This window comes from Staurois parvus, unplaced genomic scaffold (assembly GCF_062004578.1).
Source record: "Staurois parvus isolate SC_StPar_1 unplaced genomic scaffold, SC_StPar_1.0 ptg002591l, whole genome shotgun sequence".
Taxonomy (NCBI): Eukaryota; Metazoa; Chordata; class Amphibia; order Anura; family Ranidae; genus Staurois; species Staurois parvus.
In genome coordinates, this window is record NW_028320387.1 from 44,792 (window position 1) to 66,992 (window position 22,201).

At 46.5% G+C, this 22,201-nt stretch overlaps 1 protein-coding gene across 1 annotated transcript in view; it reads left to right on the forward strand.

Moving 5' to 3' along the window:
- LOC149430612 (methylcytosine dioxygenase tet3-like) overlaps positions 1 to 18,029 on the forward strand; it is a 59,690-nt gene extending 41,661 nt beyond the window's left edge. The window contains exons 4-5 of the mRNA XM_089666191.1: positions 3,702 to 4,035; positions 7,409 to 18,029. Coding sequence (XP_089522317.1) covers positions 3,702 to 4,035; positions 7,409 to 9,018 — 1,944 coding nt within the window. The 3' untranslated portion in view covers positions 9,019 to 18,029. The remainder of the gene's footprint in view (positions 1 to 3,701; positions 4,036 to 7,408) is intronic.
- The last annotated feature ends 4,172 nt before the right edge of the window (positions 18,030 to 22,201 follow it).

Sequence of the window (22,201 nt, forward strand, 5' to 3'; positions counted from 1 at the left end):
GTCAGTGGGAAGAATGTCCCTTACATTGGGGGTCAGTGGGAAGAATGTCCCTTACATTGGTGGTCAGTGGGAAGAATGTCCCTTACATTGGAGGTCAGTGGGAAGAATGTCCCTTACATTGGGGGTCAGTGGGAAGAACGTCCCTTACATTGGGGGTCAGTGGGAAGAACGTCCCTTACATTGGGGGTCAGTGGGAAGAATGTCCCTTACATTGGAGGTCAGTGGGAAGAATGTCCCTTACATTGGTGATCAGTGGGAAGAATGTCCCTTACATTGGGGGTCAGTGGGAAGAATGTCCCTTACATTGGGGGATCAGTGGGAAGAATGTCCCTTACATTGGTGGTCAGTGGGAACAATGTCCCTTACATTGGGGGGGTCAGTGGGAAGAATGTCCCTTACATTGGGGGGGTCAGTGGGAAGAATGTCCCTTACATTGGGGGTCAGTGGGAAGAATGTCCCTTACATTGGAGGTCAGTAGGAAGAATGTCCCTTACATTGGGGGTCAGTGGGAAGAATGTCCCTTACATTGGGGGTCAGCGGGAAGAATGTCCCTTACATTGGGGGTCAGTGGGAAGAATGTCGCTTACATTGGGGGTCAGTGGGAAGAATGTCCCTTACATTGGGGGTCAGTGGGAAGAATGTCCCTTACATTGGGGGTCAGTGGGAAGAATGTCCCTTACATTGGGGGGTCAGTGGGAAGAATGTCCCTTACATTGGGGGGTCAGTGGGAAGAATGTCCCTTACATTGGTGGTCAGGGGGAAGAATGTCCCTTACATTGGGGGGTCAGTGGGAAGAATGTCCCTTACATTGGGGGGTCAGTGGGAAGAATGTCCCTTACATTCGTGGTCAGTGGGAAGAATGTCCCTTACATTCGTGGTCAGTGGGAAGAATGTCTCTTACATTGGGGGTCAGTGGGAAGAATGTCCCTTACATTGGGGGTCAGTGGGAAGAATGTCCCTTACATTGGTGGTCAGTGAGAAGAATGTCCCTTACATTCGTGGTCAGTGGGAAGAATGTCCCTTACATTGGGGGTCAGTGGGAAGAATGTCCCTTACATTGGTGGCCAGTGGGAAGAATGTCCCTTATATTGGGGGTCAGTGGGAATAATGTCCCTTACATTGGGGGTCAGTGGGAATAATGTCCCTTACATTGGGGGTCAGTGGGAAGAATGTCCCTTACATTGGGGGTCAGTGGGAAGAATGTCCCTTACATTGGGGATCAGTGGGAAGAATGTCCCTTACATTGGGGGTCAGTGGGAAGAATGTCCCTTACATTGGGGGTCAGTGGGAAGAATGTCCCTTACATTGGGGGTCAGTGGGAAGAATGTCCCTTACATTGGGGGTCAGTGGGAAGAATGCCCCTTACATTGGGGGTCAGTGGGAAGAATGCCCCTTACATTGGGGGTCAGTGGGAAGAATGTCCCTTACATTGGTGGTCAGTGGGAAGAATGTCCCTTACATTGGGGGTCAGTGGGAAGAATGTCCCTTACATTGGAGGTCAGTGAAAAGAATGTCCCTTACATTGGTGGTCAGTGGGAAGAATGTCCCTTACATTGGGGGGTCAGTGGGAAGAATGTCCCTTACATTGGGGGGTCAGTGGGAAGAATGTCCCTTACATTGGTGGTCAGTGGGAAGAATGTCCCTTACATTGGTGGTCAGTGGGAAGAATGTCCCTTACATTGGGGGTCAGTGGGAAGAATGTCCCTTACATTGGGGGTCAGTGGGAAGAATGTCCCTTACATTGGGGGTCAGTGGGAAGAATGTCCCTTACATTGGTGGTCAGTGGAAAGAATGTCGCTTACATTGGGGGTCAGTGGGAAGAATGTCCCTTACATTGGGGGTCAGTGGGAAGAATGCTCCTTACATTGGGGGTCAGTGGGAAGAATGTCCCTTACATTGGTGGTCAGTGGGAAGAATGTCCCTTACATTGGGGGTCAGTGGGAAGAATGTCCCTTACATTGGGGGTCAGTGGGAAGAATGCCCCTTACATTGGGGGTCAGTGGGAAGAATGTCCCTTACATTGGGGGTCAGTGGGAAGAATGTCCCTTACATTGGGGGTCAGTGGGAAGAATGTCCATTACATTGGGGGTCAGTGGGAAGAATGTCTCTTACATTGGGGGGTCAGTGGGAAGAATGTCCCTTACATTGGTGGTCAGTGGGAAGAATGTCCCTTACATTGGGGGTCAGTGGGAAGAATGTCCCTTACATTGGGGGTCAGTGGGAAGAATGTCCCTTACATTGGGGGTCAGTGGGAAGAATGTCCCTTACATTGGTGGTCAGTGGGAAGAATGTCCCTTACATTGGAGGTCAGTGGGAAGAACGTCCCTTACATTGGGGGTCAGTGGGAAGAACGTCCCTTACATTGGGGGTCAGTGGGAAGAACGTCCCTTACATTGGTGATCAGAGGGAAGAACGTCCCTTACATTGGGGGTCAGTGGGAAGAACGTCCCTTACATTGGTGGTCAGTGGGAAGAACGTCCCTTACATTGGGGATCAGTGGGAAGAATGTCCCTTACATTGGGGGTCAGTGGGAAGAATGTCCCTTACATTGGGGGTCAGTGGGAAGAATGTCCCTTACATTGGGGGTCAGTGGGAAGAATGTCCCTTACATTGGGGATCAGTGGGAAGAATGTCCCTTACATTGGGGGTCAGTGGGAAGAATGTCCCTTACATTGGGGGTCAGGGGGAAGAATGTCCCTTACATTGGGGGTCAGTGGGAAGAATGTCCCTTACATTGGAGGTCAGTGGGAAGAATGTCCCTTACATTGGGGGTCAGTGGGAAGAATGTCCCTTACATTGATGGTCAGTGGGAAGAATGTCCCTTACATTGGGGGTCAGTGGGAAGAATGTCCCTTACATTGGGGGTCAGTGGGAAGAATGTCCCTTACATTGGGGGTCAGTGGGAAGAATGTCCCTTACATTGGGGGTCAGTGGGAAGAACGTCCCTTACATTGGGGGTCAGTGGGAAGAACGTCCCTTACATTGGTGGTCAGTGGGAAGAATGTCCCTTACATTGGGGCTCAGTGGGAAGAGTGTCCCTTACATTGGGGGTCAGTGGGAAGAGTGTCCCTTACATTGGGGGTCAGTGGGAAGAATGTCCCTTACATTGGGGGTCAGTGGGAAGAATGTCCCTTACATTGGTGGTCAGTGGGAAGAATGTCCCTTACATTGGGGCTCAGTGGGAAGAATGTCCCTTACATTGGGGCTCAGTGGGAAGAGTGTCCCTTACATTGGGGGTCAGTGGGAAGAATGTCCCTTACATTGGGGCTCAGTGGGAAGAATGTCCCTTACATTGGGGGTCAGTGGGAAGAGTGTCCCTTACATTGGGGGTCAGTGGGAAGAATGTCCCTTACATGGGGGGGGGGGGGGTCAGTGGGAAGAATGTCCCTTACATTGGGGCTCAGTGGGAAGAATGTCCCTTACATTGGGGGGCCAGTGGGAAGAATGTCCCTTACATTGGGGCTCAGTGGGAAGAATGTCCCTTACATTGGGGCTCAGTGGGAAGAGTGTCCCTTACATTGGGGCTCAGTGGGAAGAATGTCCCTTACATTGCAGCTCATTCTCAGAAGTTGAGGCATACATACTGAGTACTTATTGAAGTCTATTGTGTTCTGGTCGCTGTCTCAGGATTGCCCGGCTTGGGTGGTCCACAGTGGTCCTGTACTCTGGGATGACAATGACCCTCCCGTCTGTCTATGTAGGTCTGCACCCTGACGAAGGAGGACAACAGGACGGTGGGGAAGATCGCTGAAGATGAACAGCTCCATGTGCTGCCCCTTTACAAGATCTGCAATACAGACGAGTTTGGGAATGAGGAGGCCCAGGCAGAGAAGATCAGGAAAGGAGGACTACAAGTGCTCACCTCCTTCCCTCGAGAGGTCCGGAAGCTTCCCGAGCCGGCCAAGTCTTGCAGGCAGAGGCAGCTGGAGGCCAAGAAGGCAGCTGCTGAGAAGAAGAAACTCCAGAAAGAGAAACTGACACCAGATAAAGCCAAGCAGGAGCCGGAAGACATGAAACTCAACCAGCAGAGCCCAGGTATGGTATGTCCCGGTATGTGCCGACGTCAGGACATGGGAAGAGATTTATGGCTAGTGGATAATGAGGGCAAATGTTGGCTTTCAATGTTCCTCTGAAATCTTTACCTACAAACCTCCCATGTACTATTCCTTCCAGGGCCGTACTTTTCCATGCCAGTGGTTGGTTGTAATATGCTGTCAGTCCAGCAGCTGCTAGGAAATTCCTTAGTTCAGTAGCTCGCCAATTAGAGAATTCACAAATTGTGTTGCCAGTAAGAAATTTGGACACAAAGGTGAGGATTGTTTCTACAAATTAGTCCAGGCAGTGAGTGACCTACACAGGGGCGTCCCCAGGGTTGGTGTCACCCGGTGCGGTAACACTCTGTAACACCCCCTCCGACGATCCCCACAGAAAGGATCGGATCTGCAATCCATTATGCTCAATCCGCAGATCCGATGCATCCTGGGGGGATCGTTGGCTTGCTTTACAACTTACCTTTTTGTGGAGCGGGTCCGGTGTCACCCCGTGCGGTCGGTGTCACCCGGTGCGGACCGCACCCCCCGCACCTGCCTCGGGACGCCACTGGACCTACACCATAACTCATAACTCTCCCAATTCATGGAAACTGCACAGTCCAAGGCGACCATATGAGGTCCTGATTCCTGGGGTTGTGTACAGAAATGGATGACAGTCCATAACTGGTGCCGGCTTCTTGGATCGGTATTATGTTTCCACAACATTTCTTTTAGCAGATCTGACACTCAGTATTACTGTTGCTGAAACATTTATTATAAGTAATGTGTTATTTCAGCAAACCTTGGCTCATGAAGGATTCCTGTGAAGAAAAGCAGAGTTGATGTTTGGGTGAACTTGTAGGAATAGAAATTTGGAGCGGCCATTGTTACTGCAATCTCAGACAACCTAATTGGCTTCTCTATGTGGAGAGTCAATGATCTGCAAAAGCCTGCAGCCGATATAAATGGAGCTCCTCTCCTGCATGTTCCAGGTTGGCATCTCTGTAGACTGCAAGGCGACGGACATCCCCTGAACCTGCACAACCATAAGAACTCCCACCATGTGGTCCTCACAGTCTTCATAACAACCACCAATCTCCAATGATAGTAGAAGACACTAATATTAGAACATCGTTATCTGGGGCAGAACCTTCCCAACACCCATTCTGTGCCAACACTAATCATTGTAAAGTCAGGTTCCTCCAGGCCTCAATGCTCCTGTGGAATGTAGAGATCTAATAAATAGAACATTCCTGGTGAAAAGGGGGAAGTGAGGCCGAGGAACAAAGACATCAATCAATAGAGGAACCCCAAGTTCTGGCTCATGAATTAAGAAGCGTTATTATAAATCTGTCCAATAAAATCAGGTCATGTGATCCTGCTGGTCTGCTTTCAGAGGGGGAGCGGTGCCAAGGCTCAGGCTGGTAGAATGTTCTATAATTATATGGCGCTGGAAGTAGATTTGCTTTACAAACACTCATTGGCCATGAGGTAGGAGGGACTATACTGTGTGCCAGGCTCTACGGGCAGAGGGAGAAGTGAGACTCGGATGTCACTGGTGGGGCCCCTTTCCAGTACACAGCTTGAGTCATGGTGGCAACAACTAGAGCCCATGGGAACTGTTCAATGGCATATCATGAATGCCAAAGGCAGAGCAATACTGTACAGGTTGAGGCATATTGATCGGGTATAGACTGATAGATGGAGAAAACATTGTCTGACTTTCCCTTCCACTACTGTGCCAGACAGGTTCTCTTCATAAAGGTTTCCTCCTCATACTTCCAAGGTATGGAACGGGGCCATTGCTACTACTTGATGATCAAATGTCTTTTCTGTGTTATTATGGTCGGGTTCGGTTTGAGCAATGTTCAATGAACTTCAAACAAGGATGGGTGCTGAACCTGAACCCCACTGAAATCAAAGGGAGCCAACTCTGTCAAATTGAAAACGCCAATTTTTTTGGGCTAATAGGCAAGGGGGTGTCAAAAAAAGCATGGTGGATGGGCACTGCCCTGGGGAACATGGACCAATGCAAAAAAAAATGTAGTCAGGAGCAGTGATTTTGTAAGGTGTAAAAATGTAAAATTCTCAATTCCTTTTAATAACATGTCTGGGGGGTCCAAACCCCCCCTGTGAAGGGGCTTCTCTATGATGTACAGAAAGTGCTGCAGCAACGCTGACATTTACAGGAAAAAAGCTTTACAATTACCAGCTAATGACATTTCATTCCTGGCTGATGCCATTGGCACAGGCCCAAGCCTAGACCCTTATAAAGTGGGGGGCCAAAGAGAACCGGTGTGTTTAATAACCCGAGACTATCCAATGTCCGTCTGGAATAGGAATAATGAGTTCTGGGATTGTTGGGGCCACTGTCCATCCCGGCTCTGGTGTGTTTAATAACCCGAGACTATCCAATGTCCGTCTGGAATAGGAATAATGAGTTCTGGGATTGTTGGGGCCACTGTCCATCCCGACTCCGGTGTGTTTAATAACCCGAGACTATCCAATGTCCGTCTGTAATAGGAATAATGAGTTCTGGGATTGTTGGGGCCACTGTCCATCCCGACTCCGGTGTGTTTAATAACCCGAGACTATCTAATGTCCGTCTGTAATAGGAATAATGAGTGGTGGGATTGTTGGGGCCACTGTCCATCCCGGCTCTGGTGTGTTTAATAACCCGAGACTATCCAATGTCCGTCTGTAATAGGAATGAGTTCCGGGATTGTTGGGGCCACTGTCCATCCCGGCTCTGGTGTGTTTAATAACCCGAGACTATCCAATGTCCGTCTGTAATAGGAATAATGAGTTGTGGGATTGTTGGGGCCACTGTCCATCCCGGCTCTGGTGTGTTTAATAACCCGAGACTATCCAATGTCCGTCTGTAATAGGAATGAGTTCCGGGATTGTTGGGGCCACTGTCCATCCCGGCTCTGGTGTGTTTAATAACCCGAGACTATCCAATGTCCGTCTGGAATAGGAATAATGAGTGGTGGGATTGTTGGGGCCACTGTCCATCCCGGCTCTGCTGTGTTTAATAACCCGAGACTATCCAATGTCCGTCTGGAATAGGAATGAGTTGTGGGATTGTTGGGGCCACTGTCCATCCCGGCTCTGGTGTGTTTAATAACCCGAGACTATCCAATGTCCGTCTGTAATAGGAATGAGTTCCGGGATTGTTGGGGCCACTGTCCATCCCGGCTCTGGTGTGTTTAGTAACCCGAGACTATCCAATGTCCGTCTGTAATAGGAATAATGAGTTGTGGGATTGTTGGGGTCACTGTCCATCCCGGCTCTGGTGTGTTTCATGCTTCTATAATGATCTAGAGTTTGTCATTCATTTGGCCATACTAATCGCCTTGTATTCGTTGCTTCCTTAGGTATGACCCAGCAGCCGGTTAAGCCTTGCATAAAAATGGAGCCTTCCAATCACTACAATACCTTCAAATATAATGCAAATGGAGTTGTTGAGAGCTACTCGGTGTTGGGCAGCTGCAGACCTTCGGATCCCTACAGCATGAACAGTGTTTACTCCTACCATTCTTTCTATGCACAACCACCTACACTGCCTTCCTTGAATGGATATCATTCAAAATTTGCTCTTCCTTCTTTTGGATATTACGGCTTTTCCAGCAATCCTGTGGTCTCTTCCCCGTATATGAATTATGGTGCCAGCGATGCAAAGTCTGGTGGGTGGATGAATAACAAAAAGTCAGAAATCCAGTCAATGTCAGAGAGTATAAGCCAGGGCTATGGAAATGAGCAAAACTATGGAAAATCTGGAGACAGCAGATCAACCAGCACCCCTCTCCGGACTACCCCCGCTCCCGTAGATACCACTCCATATTTTAACAAAGTCATTAAGAAGGAGCCCATGAATGATTACTCATACGATCCATTCCAGAGATCTCCAAGCATCCATTCTCAGAGTCCCGTTCTAAATCTCTCAATGCCGAAAAATGATCAGGCCCTTCCCTTTAAAGCAAATGGAGCTTTGGCTTCTGAAAGGACAAATTCAGAGGGTTCTCAAAGCATGTATATGACCAGTGAGAAAGCAAATTTAGCAAATGGTTTAGATAAGAGAGATTATTATGGTGGCCAAGCTAATGGCGTAGGATTCAAGAACTCTTATGGACAAAACAAACAGTGGGGAGCTTATGGGCTCGATGCTCAGGCGGGTCAGCGTGACTCAAACACTCCAGTGAAGGTTTGGAGCTCCTGCAAGCTCAGTGACAGTTCTACTAACCTGATCTCTTCTGAAAATGCTCAGGACAAGAACTGGAATGGTGGTCGGGCCATGAAGGAGACATCGACATTCCAGGAGAAGCTGTGGAATTCAGTTGCTGGTAACGATAGGTGTAGCGTTACGCCTAGTGGAATGCAGGACAAGGCATGGAATATGTTTTCTGCTCCGGCCACTCCATCAACCCCTTTAAGACAAGACAGCTGGGATCCATACAGTCTTGATGACAATATGGAGGACACTCCATCGAAGAGAGAAGAGGAAGAGGAGGAAGAGTGGTCAGACAGTGAGCACAATTTCCTGGATGAAAATATTGGAGGAGTTGCCGTAGCTCCGGCCCATGGCTCCATTCTGATAGAGTGTGCACGTAGGGAGCTTCATGCCACCACACCCCTGAAGAAGCCCAACCGTTGTCACCCAACCCGCATTTCATTGGTGTTCTATCAACACAAGAATTTAAATCAACCTAACCATGGACTGGCACTCTGGGAAGCCAAAATGAAGCAACTGGCAGAGAGAGCGCGGTTAAGGCAAGAGGAAGCCGCTAGATTGGGCATCAAACAAGAAGTCAAAAGCTTTGGGAAGAAGAGAAAGTGGGGAGGTGCTGCCACTACAGAGACCCCACCGATCGATAAGAAGGACTTCATCCCAACTCGACATGCAGCTACTGGACTAACAAACTCTTATACCACTTCATCCTCCTATGCCTACACCAAGGTGACGGGACCATACAATCATTTTAAATGAGATTAGCTGCCATTGTGGCCATTGTACCTCAACTAATTACCGGCACTGTAATCTATGGTGCTATTCGTGGTGCTTTTTTACGTGTACGGCGGGGAATCCTGTACACATCGTGTACGGCGGGGAATCCTGTACACATCTCCCAGGACTTAACCTTGAGCAAGAGAACTTTAACTGTATCATTTCTTTTTCCAATTAATCTTAAAAAGATTTATATCTACATTTTTTTTATAAAAAAACCTACTGTTGTACAACAGATGATAAGAAAACACATAAAAATCATGGCATCCTTTTACCACACACACAGAAATAGATTTTTAATTGCATTGAAACATATATTTATTGGATTTTTATAGAACAACAATGGTGCAGAAGCTGCGGCCCGAAGATGCCGGAATATTTTTTTTAAGCTACTAGGAATCACAGATGACAGACCACCATGACTATGCTTGCAGATTCGATTCGATTTACTTTTTAGCAGACGGTAATCACTATGCGGGCTAGACCACGGATGCAGGGCCCCTTATGATGTCATTTCTTGTCAGTCAAATGACGGCCAGCTTGGCACAGAATTCTGTCACCTACAAAGCAGGAATACAGATGTGTTGGAAGGGATCGCGAAGCTTCGGAAAGCAGCAGTCTGTCCATTTTACATCTATTTATAACTTAATTTAAATGACTGAAGAGAGTCGGATGAAAGAAATAAATTATTCTCTGCGTTGAGAACTTTTAAAATGACCACATTGCAGTTTGAATTGTATTTTTTACTTTTTGCTGCTTTTAATTTTTATACCAAAATGAAATGATAATCAGACGAGTCACTTTATGGACACATCTGTGTTTCTGTCTTCTAGGTCCTTTAGGGAGATGGATGAGATATTCATCTAAGTGCAGATTCTGGTGCTAAAGCGCCTCGAAAGACAAAACCTTTTTTTTTTAGCGTTTGTTAGAATAGGGAGCCCAATGGTCAGGATTTTTTTTGTCTTCTGTTTCCTACTGGGGAGATTTCTTGTGACTTCCTGTCCTGTAGATGCAACAGGAAGTGGGTGGAGATTTCACCCAAGTGAGGGAGATTTCTTGTGACTTCCTGTCCTGTAGATGCAACAGGAAGTGGGTGGAGATTTCACCCAAGTGAGGGAGATTTCTTGTGACTTCCTGTCCTGTAGATGCAACAGGAAGTGGGTGGAGATTTCACCCAAGTGAGGGAGGCGCTCTGATAGATGTCACCGTAACAGGCGGCCCCATTGGAAGATTCCACTTGCCTTCCTTTTCTGGTGATAATTTTGACTTTTCCCTCAATGGCCACCCAAACAGATAGAGAGAGCGAATCTCCCCTGCAGCAGGAACACAGACAGCAATAATCACCTGTCGGGGCCACTGACCCTTCCCTATTCCATCCAAACAAAAAAAAAAAAGAAGTTTTAGCTTTACTAAGACTTTGAATTGCGTAATGCGAAGGGCTGCTGTATCTCGCATCCAATGAAAACTGTGAATAGATAGATCCGTGCATTCTTTGTATTTTATTCATAGTATATATGGTGCTGGTTGACCGGGGCATTCTCTGTTTCATTAAAATCAGTGGGGCTGTCATGCAGACCAAAACCTGGATTTTTTTTTTAGTCTCTTTTAGGATATTGTGTTGTAAAGGTTTTATTTTTGTGGGGCGGGGCTTGATAGGTTGTCGATAGCCCCTGGCTATCAGGGCTCATTCTTTAAACTTGCCATTAGTCTGGCTAATGGTTGCAAATCGTGGTGCTACACTGTCAGTTACAGCAACGTATGGGGGGGGGGGGGGGGCTGGAAATGCAGGTGCTACAAATATTAAGTCATGAAATAAAAGTATTTTTATGAACATAGTTGGAAGAAGACTATCTAGATTTTTAAGGAGGTAAATAGCTTCTAGATTGGATAGAGTTGCCGGATTGTGCCAGGGAAGGAATCTACGTGAAGATTGCACCGACGCTGTGGGGCGCTCCTGCGATCGGGCGGCTCACGGAATGTAAATCCAGCGACGACGCGCTTATTACGGACTATTTTTCTTGGAGCCGGATTGGGGATGTGGATGGGCGCGGCCCGTGTCTTCGCATCTATGATCCGTCGGTCTGTAAATAGCTTCTTTTCTGTTTTGTAAGATTATTTGAAAGCACTTTTTATCCTGCTGCAAACGTGGAAATAGAAGACGGGAGATCTGTATATAGTAGCTGAATATTTAACTTCGTGTGTCCGTCCGACCGATGACTATATCTGCATTTATATATATATAAAAGTCTATATATATATAATTTTCTATATTTTAGTCGTATCTCATAAGCTATAATGGTTTTTGCTGTTGTATAGCCTAGAGCAGCATTTCGAAGAACGCGCCACGTCATCCCGCCGGAGCAGAGCTGTCCTGAAGGGTCACTTACAGTTCTACTAATAGCCTTTCTGGGATAGAATGGGAAAAGTATTAGGCGTTTCCTGGAGAAAATACTGCCACCGGCTCCTGTCAGTGCTGACCGCATGCCTGAAGGCCCCCTGTGTATGTGGTCATGTGATCTCTGATGGAAGCCACATTCAGGTCGACTTGTCCTGCAGAGATCACATGACCAATTGGCATCGACTTCAGCCACGTGACCAGCAGGGAATGACGCCGCCAGCAGCACTTTCTGCAGGAAACATTCGTGTTTCATCGTCATGTTCACATGTTAGCCTTCGTCTATGTTTCTGTGCAGCACTAAAGTGAATGATACTGAGTATCTGAATGTTCCGGCAAGCTATGAGCTCATTTCCAGGCTCCAAGTCTGACATTTGTTAATGGAGGTTCACTTATAGAAATTCATCCAACTGTGTGAATGAGAAATGGCGTCTTTGGTTTGTTACAAGTATTACTCACCTGCGCCCAAATATGCAATGAGGTGAAGAGGAATATTTCTGTGTTTTTTTTCTTCAAATTCCCCCAAATCTGATTGGCTGTGTGAGCATTGGAGTGAAAATCATCCCTTTAGTACATCTGGCCATGTGTGTGCAAAGCCGGGAGATTTACAGTAAATAGAAGATAATAAAATATAGGAAAACACAAAAAAGTTCCAATAAAATAGAAAGAAATCTTCCCAGCTCCAGGATCATGGGAACCAGATCAGAATATTTCTCATATTAGGTAAACAAAATTCATACTAAATGAAATCCCCCCTGTAGATGACCCGGTACCGGCTCTGGTTGTGTATATTCTCTGGAATGGACCACACTGGGGACTGAGCTCTCCCGTAGATGACCCGGTACCGGCTCTGGTTGTGTTTATTCTCTGGAATGGACCACACTGGGGCCTGAGCTCCCCCGTAGATGACCCGGTACCGCCTCTGGTTGTGTATATTCTCTGGAATGGACCACACTGGGGCCTGAGCTCTCCCATAGATGACCCAGTACCGCCTCTGGTTGTGTATATTCTCTGGAATGGACCACACTTGGGCCTGAGCTCTCTCATAGATGACCCAGTACAGGTTCTGGTTGTGTATATTCTCTGGAATGGACCACACTGGGGACTGAGCTCCCCCGTAGATGACCTGGTACCATCTCTGGTTGTGTATATTCTCTAGAATGGACCACACTGGGACTAAGCTACCCCATAGATGACGCGGTACCATCTCTGGTTGTGTATATTCTCTAGAATGGACCACACTTGAGACTGAGCTCCCCCGTAGAGGACCCGGTACTGGCTCTAGTTGTGTATATTCTCTGGAATGGACCACGCAGGGAATCGAGCTCCAATGCACACCAAGTTCAGCCCCTCAGATCCCTACCTGATCGTTCATGACCCAAAATGTCTGTAAAATGAATTGCTTGCCTGAGCAAAGAGTGTACAGACCATACAAAGCCCAATCGAATCAGGAATTACAATCTATTCATTGATTGATATAATGCCATTTAAGGTAGTTGTAAACCCTCTGTCAGATAAATAATAAATGTCCTCTTTGCCACAACCTCATATATTTGTATAAAACAATAAAGCCAAAACCTAATAAAAGTTAAAACAACTTGAAAATATACCTGGTCACAAAACTGTATCTGAGCGTTCGATACTATGAAGAGAAATGATATTGGAGAGTAGATGATGAAGAGTGTAGGGTGGGGAAGATCATTCATTGTCCAGCCTTGTAAATGGGAATCCTTCATTTACTTGTCGAAGGTTGTCCCCAATTGTCCTTCATTCTCCTGCATTGGGTTGTCCTCAATCGTCCTCCATTGACTTGCCGATGGTTGTCCTAAATTGTCCTTTATTAACCTGCTGATGGTTGTCCCCAATTGCCCTTCCTTTACCTGCCAATGGTTGCCATCAATTGTCCTTCATTGACCTGCCAGTGGTCCTCCCCAATTGTCCTTCATTGACCTGCCAGTGGTCCTCCCCAATTGTCTTTCATTCACCTGCTGATGGTTGTCCCCCATTATCCTTCATTTACCTTCCAAAGGTCATCCTCGATTATCCATTTTTAAAACAAATCTCTTTGTAGAAAACAATGTGCACTGGATGATGGCAGTGGAGGATTACCGAGGATAGGTTAGACGGTGATTTCATTTTAGTTTTCAGAAATATATGTAGTGAGGGAATGAATACCAGGTGGAGTTTTTCTATAAAAAGGAAAAGGATTCTTCCCCCAGTGACTAGTATATAATATGAATTGATTATTACAATTGAAATGAAATATTTGATGGTGTGTCTGATGGCCATCCTGTCACCACAACAGTTCTTCAGGAATACATTGACCTGGTGCTATTTATATATACTATATGACCTCATCACCTGTTCAGGAAAAGAATAATTCTTTCTGTGTTACAGATTTACAGCTGAGTGTAATTTAGAATAGAACTGGAATGAGGCCCACGTGTGGGAATGCATGTCCACCATGTCATAGTTCAGAAGGTCTGATGGTGTTTGGCTCTGATGATTGGGGTCATGTGGTATGAATTGGGTTGGGGGGATCTGAGAAGCTTGCTGCTTATGGCCTTCTATACAAGCCTTTGGGTTAGAGGAGTGAATTGGACATTGAGGTGGACATGCTGCACCTCTGCAGTAACTCAGAATGACTTCTTAATGGAAGAGAAATGTCTCTGAGTGCTGAATTGGACTAACAAGCCTTTAGAATATCTTCACAAGTTCCAGCTCTTTGTAGACGGGTTCCTCTTCTCATGACGTTTTTTTGTAGCGTTTCTTGAATTCCCAACCCGGCAGCTAACACTGAGATAAATGCTGGTGGATGAGTGGTTGGCATAGATTTTTTTTATTTTTTGAACAAAAATGTGTGATTGTGTCTCTTTTCTACCACGTCCACCTTACTTCAGACTCCTGATAGGAAACGAGCTCAGTATTTTAACTGTTTGGGGTTCCATCTAAAAGAATCATTTTCTATGCATACCAAGGCAGCTGAATCAATAATTTGTAATATAATTTATAAGATTTCCCCCATGTACCACAAGGCCAAGATTCTATATGAGATGGTTGCATTGTTAGTGTGGAACATTCAGCAGCACCGTCAGACTTTTGTTCGTTCTCATTACTTGTGTAATACTTACCATACCATGAACACTTTTCTATAGAATCATTTCAGTTTTGGACGCTTTGATGTGTGTTAATATCTGAGGGCTTTCCAAGAGATACTAAAATCTGCCTCCATTACCCAGTGAGGTCACAATCACAGCATCTAAGTCACCAATTCCACCTTCTAAGTTCCTAAAAGTGAATCGCATTAGTGGAGGAGCCTGTGCATGACTGGGCCTGGTTGTTCGTGGTCCATGAGTTTTATGAGATTGATGAAGCAAGCTGTTGTGGATCATGACTTTAAGGTGAAGCTCTTGGCCTTGTGTACCTCAAGGAGTACATTGAGCAGATGTGATCATTGCTCTTTATGGAGTCCTTCTTTATGAGGGTTCATTTTAATTGGAACACACCTGTAAACTGGCAGTCCACCCAAAACTGACTTCTGCTAGATGTTGGTATGTGGAATCCTTCAGTAGATTGTAGGGACTTTCCCGCTGCAGTCAAAGTTCTGCTCCTCCTCTGTAGATGTCATTCCTCTGTAGAGATTTATTGAGATATTTTCATCGTAGCTACAGCCAAGACAGATCCCATCTCTCTGAGAACTTTCTGGGTTCGTTAACTTGTCATTTGCCAAATGTAAAAAAAATCAGTTTTTGGTGAATCGACATCGCATTGGTGAAGTGGAAGAAGGCCTTTGTGAGGATGTAGTCTGGGAATATGACGGGAACTAGTGGTCTAAGGCACAAACTAGTCCCAGAATGTTGTGCTGCATGAGAGGCGGCTGTAGGGCTCATCTATGGAAGCCTTAGCAAACATCTCTTATAAACCAGAATTCTATAATCTAACATCTGATTGGTTGCCTGAAGTAGAAAGCCTGATCTTTCCCTTAGCAGTGGCCAGAGATAGAGACTTCCTCCTCAGATGTAGATTGGCCTACATTGCACCTTATCATCACTGTGTTTTTTGTAGGACACTTCTAGCTGGACACAACCATGGAAAGTATAATGGGAAGGGAGGTCATTGTCAGACTGTTTATCCTATTGGAAGGTCTACTATTACCTGTAAATGTAATTTTATTTCATATTTATTACAATATAAATCCACCATCATGATTGCAGATTTTCTGCAGGTTGAAGGGAGAATTGCCCATCATTTATAGATGGAAGGACTCCAATGTAGCACTGAAATTGTCTCATTTACTGTCCAGACCTAGGACATACCACTGATCCTTCCACACCTATGAGAAAGATCTAATGTGCCCTCAGATTGAGATGTCTGCCATGTGATTCTCGGGATTTCAGTGAATGTCTTTAGTGATTGCATTGTGTGTGCCAACAAATAACCACAAACCCTATGAAGGCCACCTAGAGAGGAGGGCCCATGTTGGGTGGACATTCTGGAGACCAGCAGACATACTCCACCATATGGCTGTCAACACCTTTAGACTCGGTATATAAACCTTCCAGGTTATGTTCCATTGTGAACCTTCTGCCATCTCCCCAACTTCAACATTTACCAGTAAAGCAGTTCAATCATTGTGGGTTATTGTCAAATGAACGTTCTATGTGATCTCCTCATGTCTGGTGACTACTAGAACTACATTTACAGTATCAGGACAACAGCCCCCTTTTGTTACCCCCTTTCTATGCTCTCTTCACCCTCTATTACATATCTGGCATCAATGGGCGCCCTGCTGCAGGAGAGGGGTCTAATGCCCATTGGTCCTCTCCTGAGCCGGCAGTTCCACGCAGTATGGTCCCACCAGAAGTATGGATGAGGAGTGATGGGGGGAGGGGGGCTGTTAGGATTAGGTTAGTTATCCTTTCCATTGGGATTGTGTCCACATATGAACCGAAGCGGATTCAACCAATTAGAACTTGTATTTGCTGTGATAATAGTAGCCAGGGAGAGGTTTTCATACTTTGGTGTCAGATGTTTGGATGGTGATCGTCGGCACACAATCTGGTAGACAGGCGCAGGGGACCGGTGAGACTTCCAGGCAGCGCCAGCAGGAAGTTTTATTGTTTGGATCCCATTTGTAGTTGTTGGAGAGACTTTGGCGGCTTATTCCAATTGTTTACACCTTCCTCTGATCAATGCCTCTAGGCGGTCTCTATTCTTCTGCCTTTTTCAGTTTCTTCTTTTGTTCACTATATGGTGCTATTTTTTTTTATATTTGTAATAAAAAGGGGTGTGTCTAATTTATTTGATAAAAACCAAATTTGTTTTCTTGTTTGACATCAATGACATTTCCTGACGTATACCTCACAAATACATCGCAGTGTGCTCATGTGAAGCCACATTAATGCCCATGCATCGGCCTCGGCGGTCCGTACTATGAGGCACCAATATTGCGTGCTACGCGTTTTATCTCCGCACCAGAGTTGCCTACAACAGTCACAAAACCACTTCTACCGCTTCTCGTGAACTAAGGAAGGTTTCCGCTTTTAATTGTCTTTTTCAGAAGCATAAGCGGAAATCACGTTCTGCATCATGAAACAGAGATTTGCCATGTAGGTGCTTCGTAGATGAATTCTTCCCATTCTTGTATACGCCTGGATTATGTGTGTATACAGGTCAGGACACAATGACAGGTTTACAACATCTTCCAAATTGTTTGTTTGTGGTATAAATTGATATCGATGAATTCTGGGCTTTGGACTTTCCATTGTCAAGGACGATTAAAGCAGATTTGACCCCCATTAGGACAGTTTTCAGGGATTCTTCTCCAGATCCGCTCACCTGACGTTCCAGAACATTTGTTGCTTTATACTGAGTATTGTCAAAATTGTAAAAAAAAAAATAAAAAAAAATAATGAATAATTGAAATGTGCATTTTAGGTATGGCTTGTCCATTTTTATCTTTTTTTTTTTTTTAATGTATTTGAATTAATTCTTTTCAGCGTCGGAGTTGATTGTCGACTCCCAGCGCTGCGAAAGGGTTAAAGTGAATACCGGGGGGACGCAGGTTGGTTTTGTGGCATAAATAAAGAAATTAATAAATGCAGTATAGTTAGCTAGATAATAGATGTCGATGTATTTGATTTGTCTTTAAATTCACCGGCGCCGAGCCTCTCCAATGGAGCTGGACTCGGACGCCACACTTGAAGATATCTCAACTTGTGACTGTGGTTACTTGAAATTCAGTTTATTTTGGGGGTGGATTGGATGAATGGTAGATTTACAATGTCTGAAGGCGGTAGGATTTTTGTGTATTAAACTGCAGATATGACTAGTACAGTAAATTGATGCTGATAATTTTATTTTGTATCATTTTTTCATGTTTTGTATTTTCTTTCATCCTCTTTGTTTCCTCCCACCCCAGTGTTCTGTAATTTTTATTTTTATTTTTAGGGTGCCTAAAAGATGACAAGTATGAATCTTCATTTTTCTGTATTTTATTATAATTTTCACAAGCATCTGTTTGTGAAATGTATTATTCCTGATAACTAAAATATTGTGGGTGTTTTAATAAATTTTATATTTATTTTTTGCACTCAAACTCTGTGTGTTTTTTTCTCTTTTGTGACTTTTTTTTTTTCTTCCAGCCTTTCGTTGGCAATAAATGAAATGACGTTTATGGTCGGTCAGAGTCGCCAAATGAGAGCGACAGAAATCTTCATTCACAAGGATTTAGTTCATTATCAGCCGATGACGATCGTTCTGTTCCACAGTCAGCGCCCATTAGAGCTGAAAATAACGACCATGAGGTGGAAAATAACGATCGTTATGGCCAATAACAAGAAGGTTATCGCTGAATGAATTGACCCAAAAAATGTATTTGTAAATTTTACGCAGACTGGGCTGATGGCGCGGACGGTGTACCGCGTGTTACCAGTGTGGCCATATTCCCCAATATTCCATAATCCTGGCTGGTGGTGATGAGTTCCATGGCAGGAGCGCCTTCTATGGAGTCATCTTCACACTTCGGGAAAACGTCTTTGTAAGCAGCTTGATGGTGAAAGTGAGGCATGCGCAGCAGTGGGGGAGGGGCGGGGCGTTGCGCACACATTCCTTCCTTGTTCATCCTCAGGTAGTGCCTGCTATACGCTCAAACATCCCCCTCAGATACCTCATTCACCCGCTGGGCCTGTGGCAGTGAAAAGAGACATTCACCCGCTGGGCCTGTGGCAGTGAAAAGAGACATTCACCCGCTGGGCCTGTCGCAGTGAAAAGAGACATTCACCCGCTGGGCCTGTGGCAGTGAAAAGAGACATTCACCCGCTGGGCCTGTGGCAGTGAAAAGAGACATTCACCCGCTGGGCCTGTGGCAGTGAAAAGAGACATTCACCCGCTGGGCCTGTGGCAGTGAAACCTTTCGCAGGAACTGAAAGGAAGAGGATTTCCCAACTTTGGAGCTGTCACTGGAACACAAACACCCGGGAAGTCCTGTCATGGCGACACGTCTGAGAAGATTCCCTCATTTTGGAGAAATCTCCTGTTGTGTCTCAGAGACAGGAAGTGAAGAGAAATCTCTCCTGAGGGAAAGCAGAACCGCCCCCGACTCCGCCCCAAAGCCAAAATATACAGTCTGATGGCTTCTAGACTTCCCGCGTGACGTCCGCCTTTGTCTTCTGCTTTGCTGTCCTTTCGTTATAAAGATGAACTGAACAATGGAAGTCAGGGAGAGGACCGGTCACCGGTATTGTCTGTGATCTACCTGCAGCAGAGGGCAGAGGACCGGTCACCGGTATTGTCTGTGATCTACCTGCAGCAGAGGGCACAGGACCGGTCACCAATACAGTCTGTGATCTCCCTGCAGCAGAGGGCAGAGGACCAGTCACCAGTATTGTCTGTGGTCTCCCTGCAGCAGAGGGCAGAGGACCGGTCACCGGTACAATCTGTGATCTCCCTGCAGCAGAGGGCAGAGGACCGGTCACCGATATTGTCTGTGATCTCCCTGCAGCAGAGGGCAGAGGACCGGTCACCGGTATTGTCTGTGGTCTCCCTGCAGCAGAGGGCAGAGGACCAGTCACCAGTATTGTCTGTGGTCTCCCTGCAGCAGAGGGCAGAGGACCGGTCACCGGTATTGTCTGTGGTCTCCCTGCAGCAGAGGACCGGTCCCCAGTATTGTCTGTGGTCTCCCTGCAGCAGAGGGCAGAGGAACAGTCACTGGTACAGTCTGTGGTCTCCCTGCAGCAGAGGGCAGAGGATCAGTCACCGGTATTGTCTGTGATCTCCCTGCAGCAGAGGGCAGAGGAACAGTCACCGGTACAGTCTGTGGTCTCCCTGCAGCAGAGGGCAGAGGACCAGTCACCAGTATTGTCTGTGGTCTCCCTGCAGCAGAGGGCAGAGGACCAGTCACCGGTATTGTCTGTGGTCTCCCTGCAGCAGAGGGCAGAGGACCGGTCACCGGTATTGTCTGTGATCTCCCTGCAGCAGAGGGCAGAGGACCGGTCACCGGTATTGTCTGTGATCTCCCTGCAGCAGAGGGCAGAGGACCAGTCACCGGTATTGTCTGTGATCTCCCTGCAGCAGAGGGCAGAGGACCGGTCACCGGTATTGTCTGTGATCTCCCTGCAGCAGAGGGCAGAGGACCAGTCACCGGTATTGTCTGTGATCTCCCTGCAGCAGAGGGCAGAGGACTGGTCACCGGTATTGTCTGTGGTCTCTCTGCAGCAGAGGGCAGAGGAACAGTCAACGGTACAGTCTGTGCTCTCCCTGCAGCAGAGGACCGGTCCCCAGTATTGTCTGTGGTCTCCCTGCAGCAGAGGACCGGTCCCCAGTATTGTCTGTGGTCTCCCTGCAGCAGAGGGCAGAGGAACAGTCACTGGTACAGTCTGTGGTCTCCCTGCAGCAGAGGGCAGAGGACCAGTCACCAGTATTGTCTGTGGTCTCCCTGCAGCAGAGGGCAGAGGACCAGTCACCAGTATTGTCTGTGGTCTCCCTGCAGCAGAGGGCAGAGGACCGGTCCTGCATGGGAGTGATGTCATTGCGTCTCGGCCAGCCACACAGCTGGAGCCCAGTAACCTGGAAGGAAGAGCGGGGGAAGATGGGAGCCAACGTGCCGCTGGAGGGCTTTGTTTTAAGGTCTTTCATAATGTTGTGTGTGTGGTGCCTCATTGTGTGCAATGTCTTGTCTCTTGCAGTGCCTCACTGTGTGTGTTGTCTCATCGCATTCGATGTCTCGTTGTGTGTGGTGCCTCGTCTTGTGCGGTGCCTCATTATGTGCGTTATCTCATCGCATGTGATGCTTCGTTGTTTGCGGTGCCTCATTGTGTGTGTTGTCTCGTCGCATTCAATGTCTCGTTGTGTGTGTTATCTCGTCGCATGCGGTGCCTCGTCTTGTGCGGTGCCTCATGTGTGTTATCTCGTCGCATGCGATGCTTCATTGTTTGCGGTGCCTCGTTGTCTGTGTTATCTCGTCGCATGCGGTGCCTCGTCTTGTGCGGTGCCTCATTATGTGTGTTATCTTGTCGCATGCGATGCTTCGTTGTTTGCGGTGCCTCGTTGCATATGTTGTCTCGTTGCATGCGGTGCCTCGTCTTGTGCGGTGCCTCATTATGTGTGTTATCTCGTCGCATGCGATGCTTCATTGTTTGCGGTGCCTCGTTGTCTGTGTTATCTCGTCGCATGCGGTGCCTCGTCTTGTGCGGTGCCTCATTATGTGTGTTATCTTGTCGCATGCGATGCTTCGTTGTTTGCGGTGCCTCGTTGCATATGTTGTCTCGTTGCATTCGGCACATCAATGGGAGATGCTTTGATTATGTTTAGTGATACTGAAAACAGAGTTGGGTAACAATGAGACGGTCCCCTTTCAGTGCAGAGACACATCAGCAGAGAAATCTCTTCCAAAGTTAGCGAAATTGGAACATCAAAAGCATCAAATTTAGGCAGAGTCAGGTAATGTTAGGTAATGACAGAGGCTTTGCCCTCGAATACATAATGGAATATTGGCAAAGAAGTTCCTTCCAAAGTTGGTCAAGTTAAAGCATCAAAAGAGCATTTGAAGAAGAGTCGGAGAACTTATCACATTGTAGAGGTCCATTGAGAGTTCCCTGGGGGGCCTGAGAGTGTGACAATAGCCCATTCCTGACCGGTTTTGCCGGTGCAACCAGCTGCCTCACAGGTAGGCTCAGAATTGATGACCACCAACTTTGGAAGGAACTTCTTTGCCAATACAGTGGGGCAAAAAAGTATTTAGTCCCCCCCAATGGTACAAGTTCTCCCACTTACAGAGATGAGAGAGGCCTGTAATTGGCATCATAGGGAGACCTCAACTATGAGAGACAAAATGAGAAAACAAATCCAGACAATCACATTGGCTGATTTGGAAAGAATTTATCTGCAAATTATGGTGCCTGCATTGTTACCGCCCTTTCTGCCTGGAAACTGAGAAACGTCCATGGCGTCCAAAAAGCATCCCTTTAGGTCAGACGCGGTTTTAGACCGGCTAGAGAACAGCGATAGTAAATCAGAACCACTTGCAGAACTGAGTGATAATGATTGGTGGGGGAAATTCCTCATCGGACACTGAAAACGATTCTGCGACTGAGCTCAGCGATGGGCCAACTTGGCGCTCTATTTCACATTTCAGTGTTTTTGGTGATTATATTATTGAATTACATTTATTATTATTATATTATTATTTATGATTATTTATTAAATTATAATTTATGATTTCTTGTTTCAAGTTTTATCCTCTCCGGGATGTTTACTAGACTCTTGTCCGGA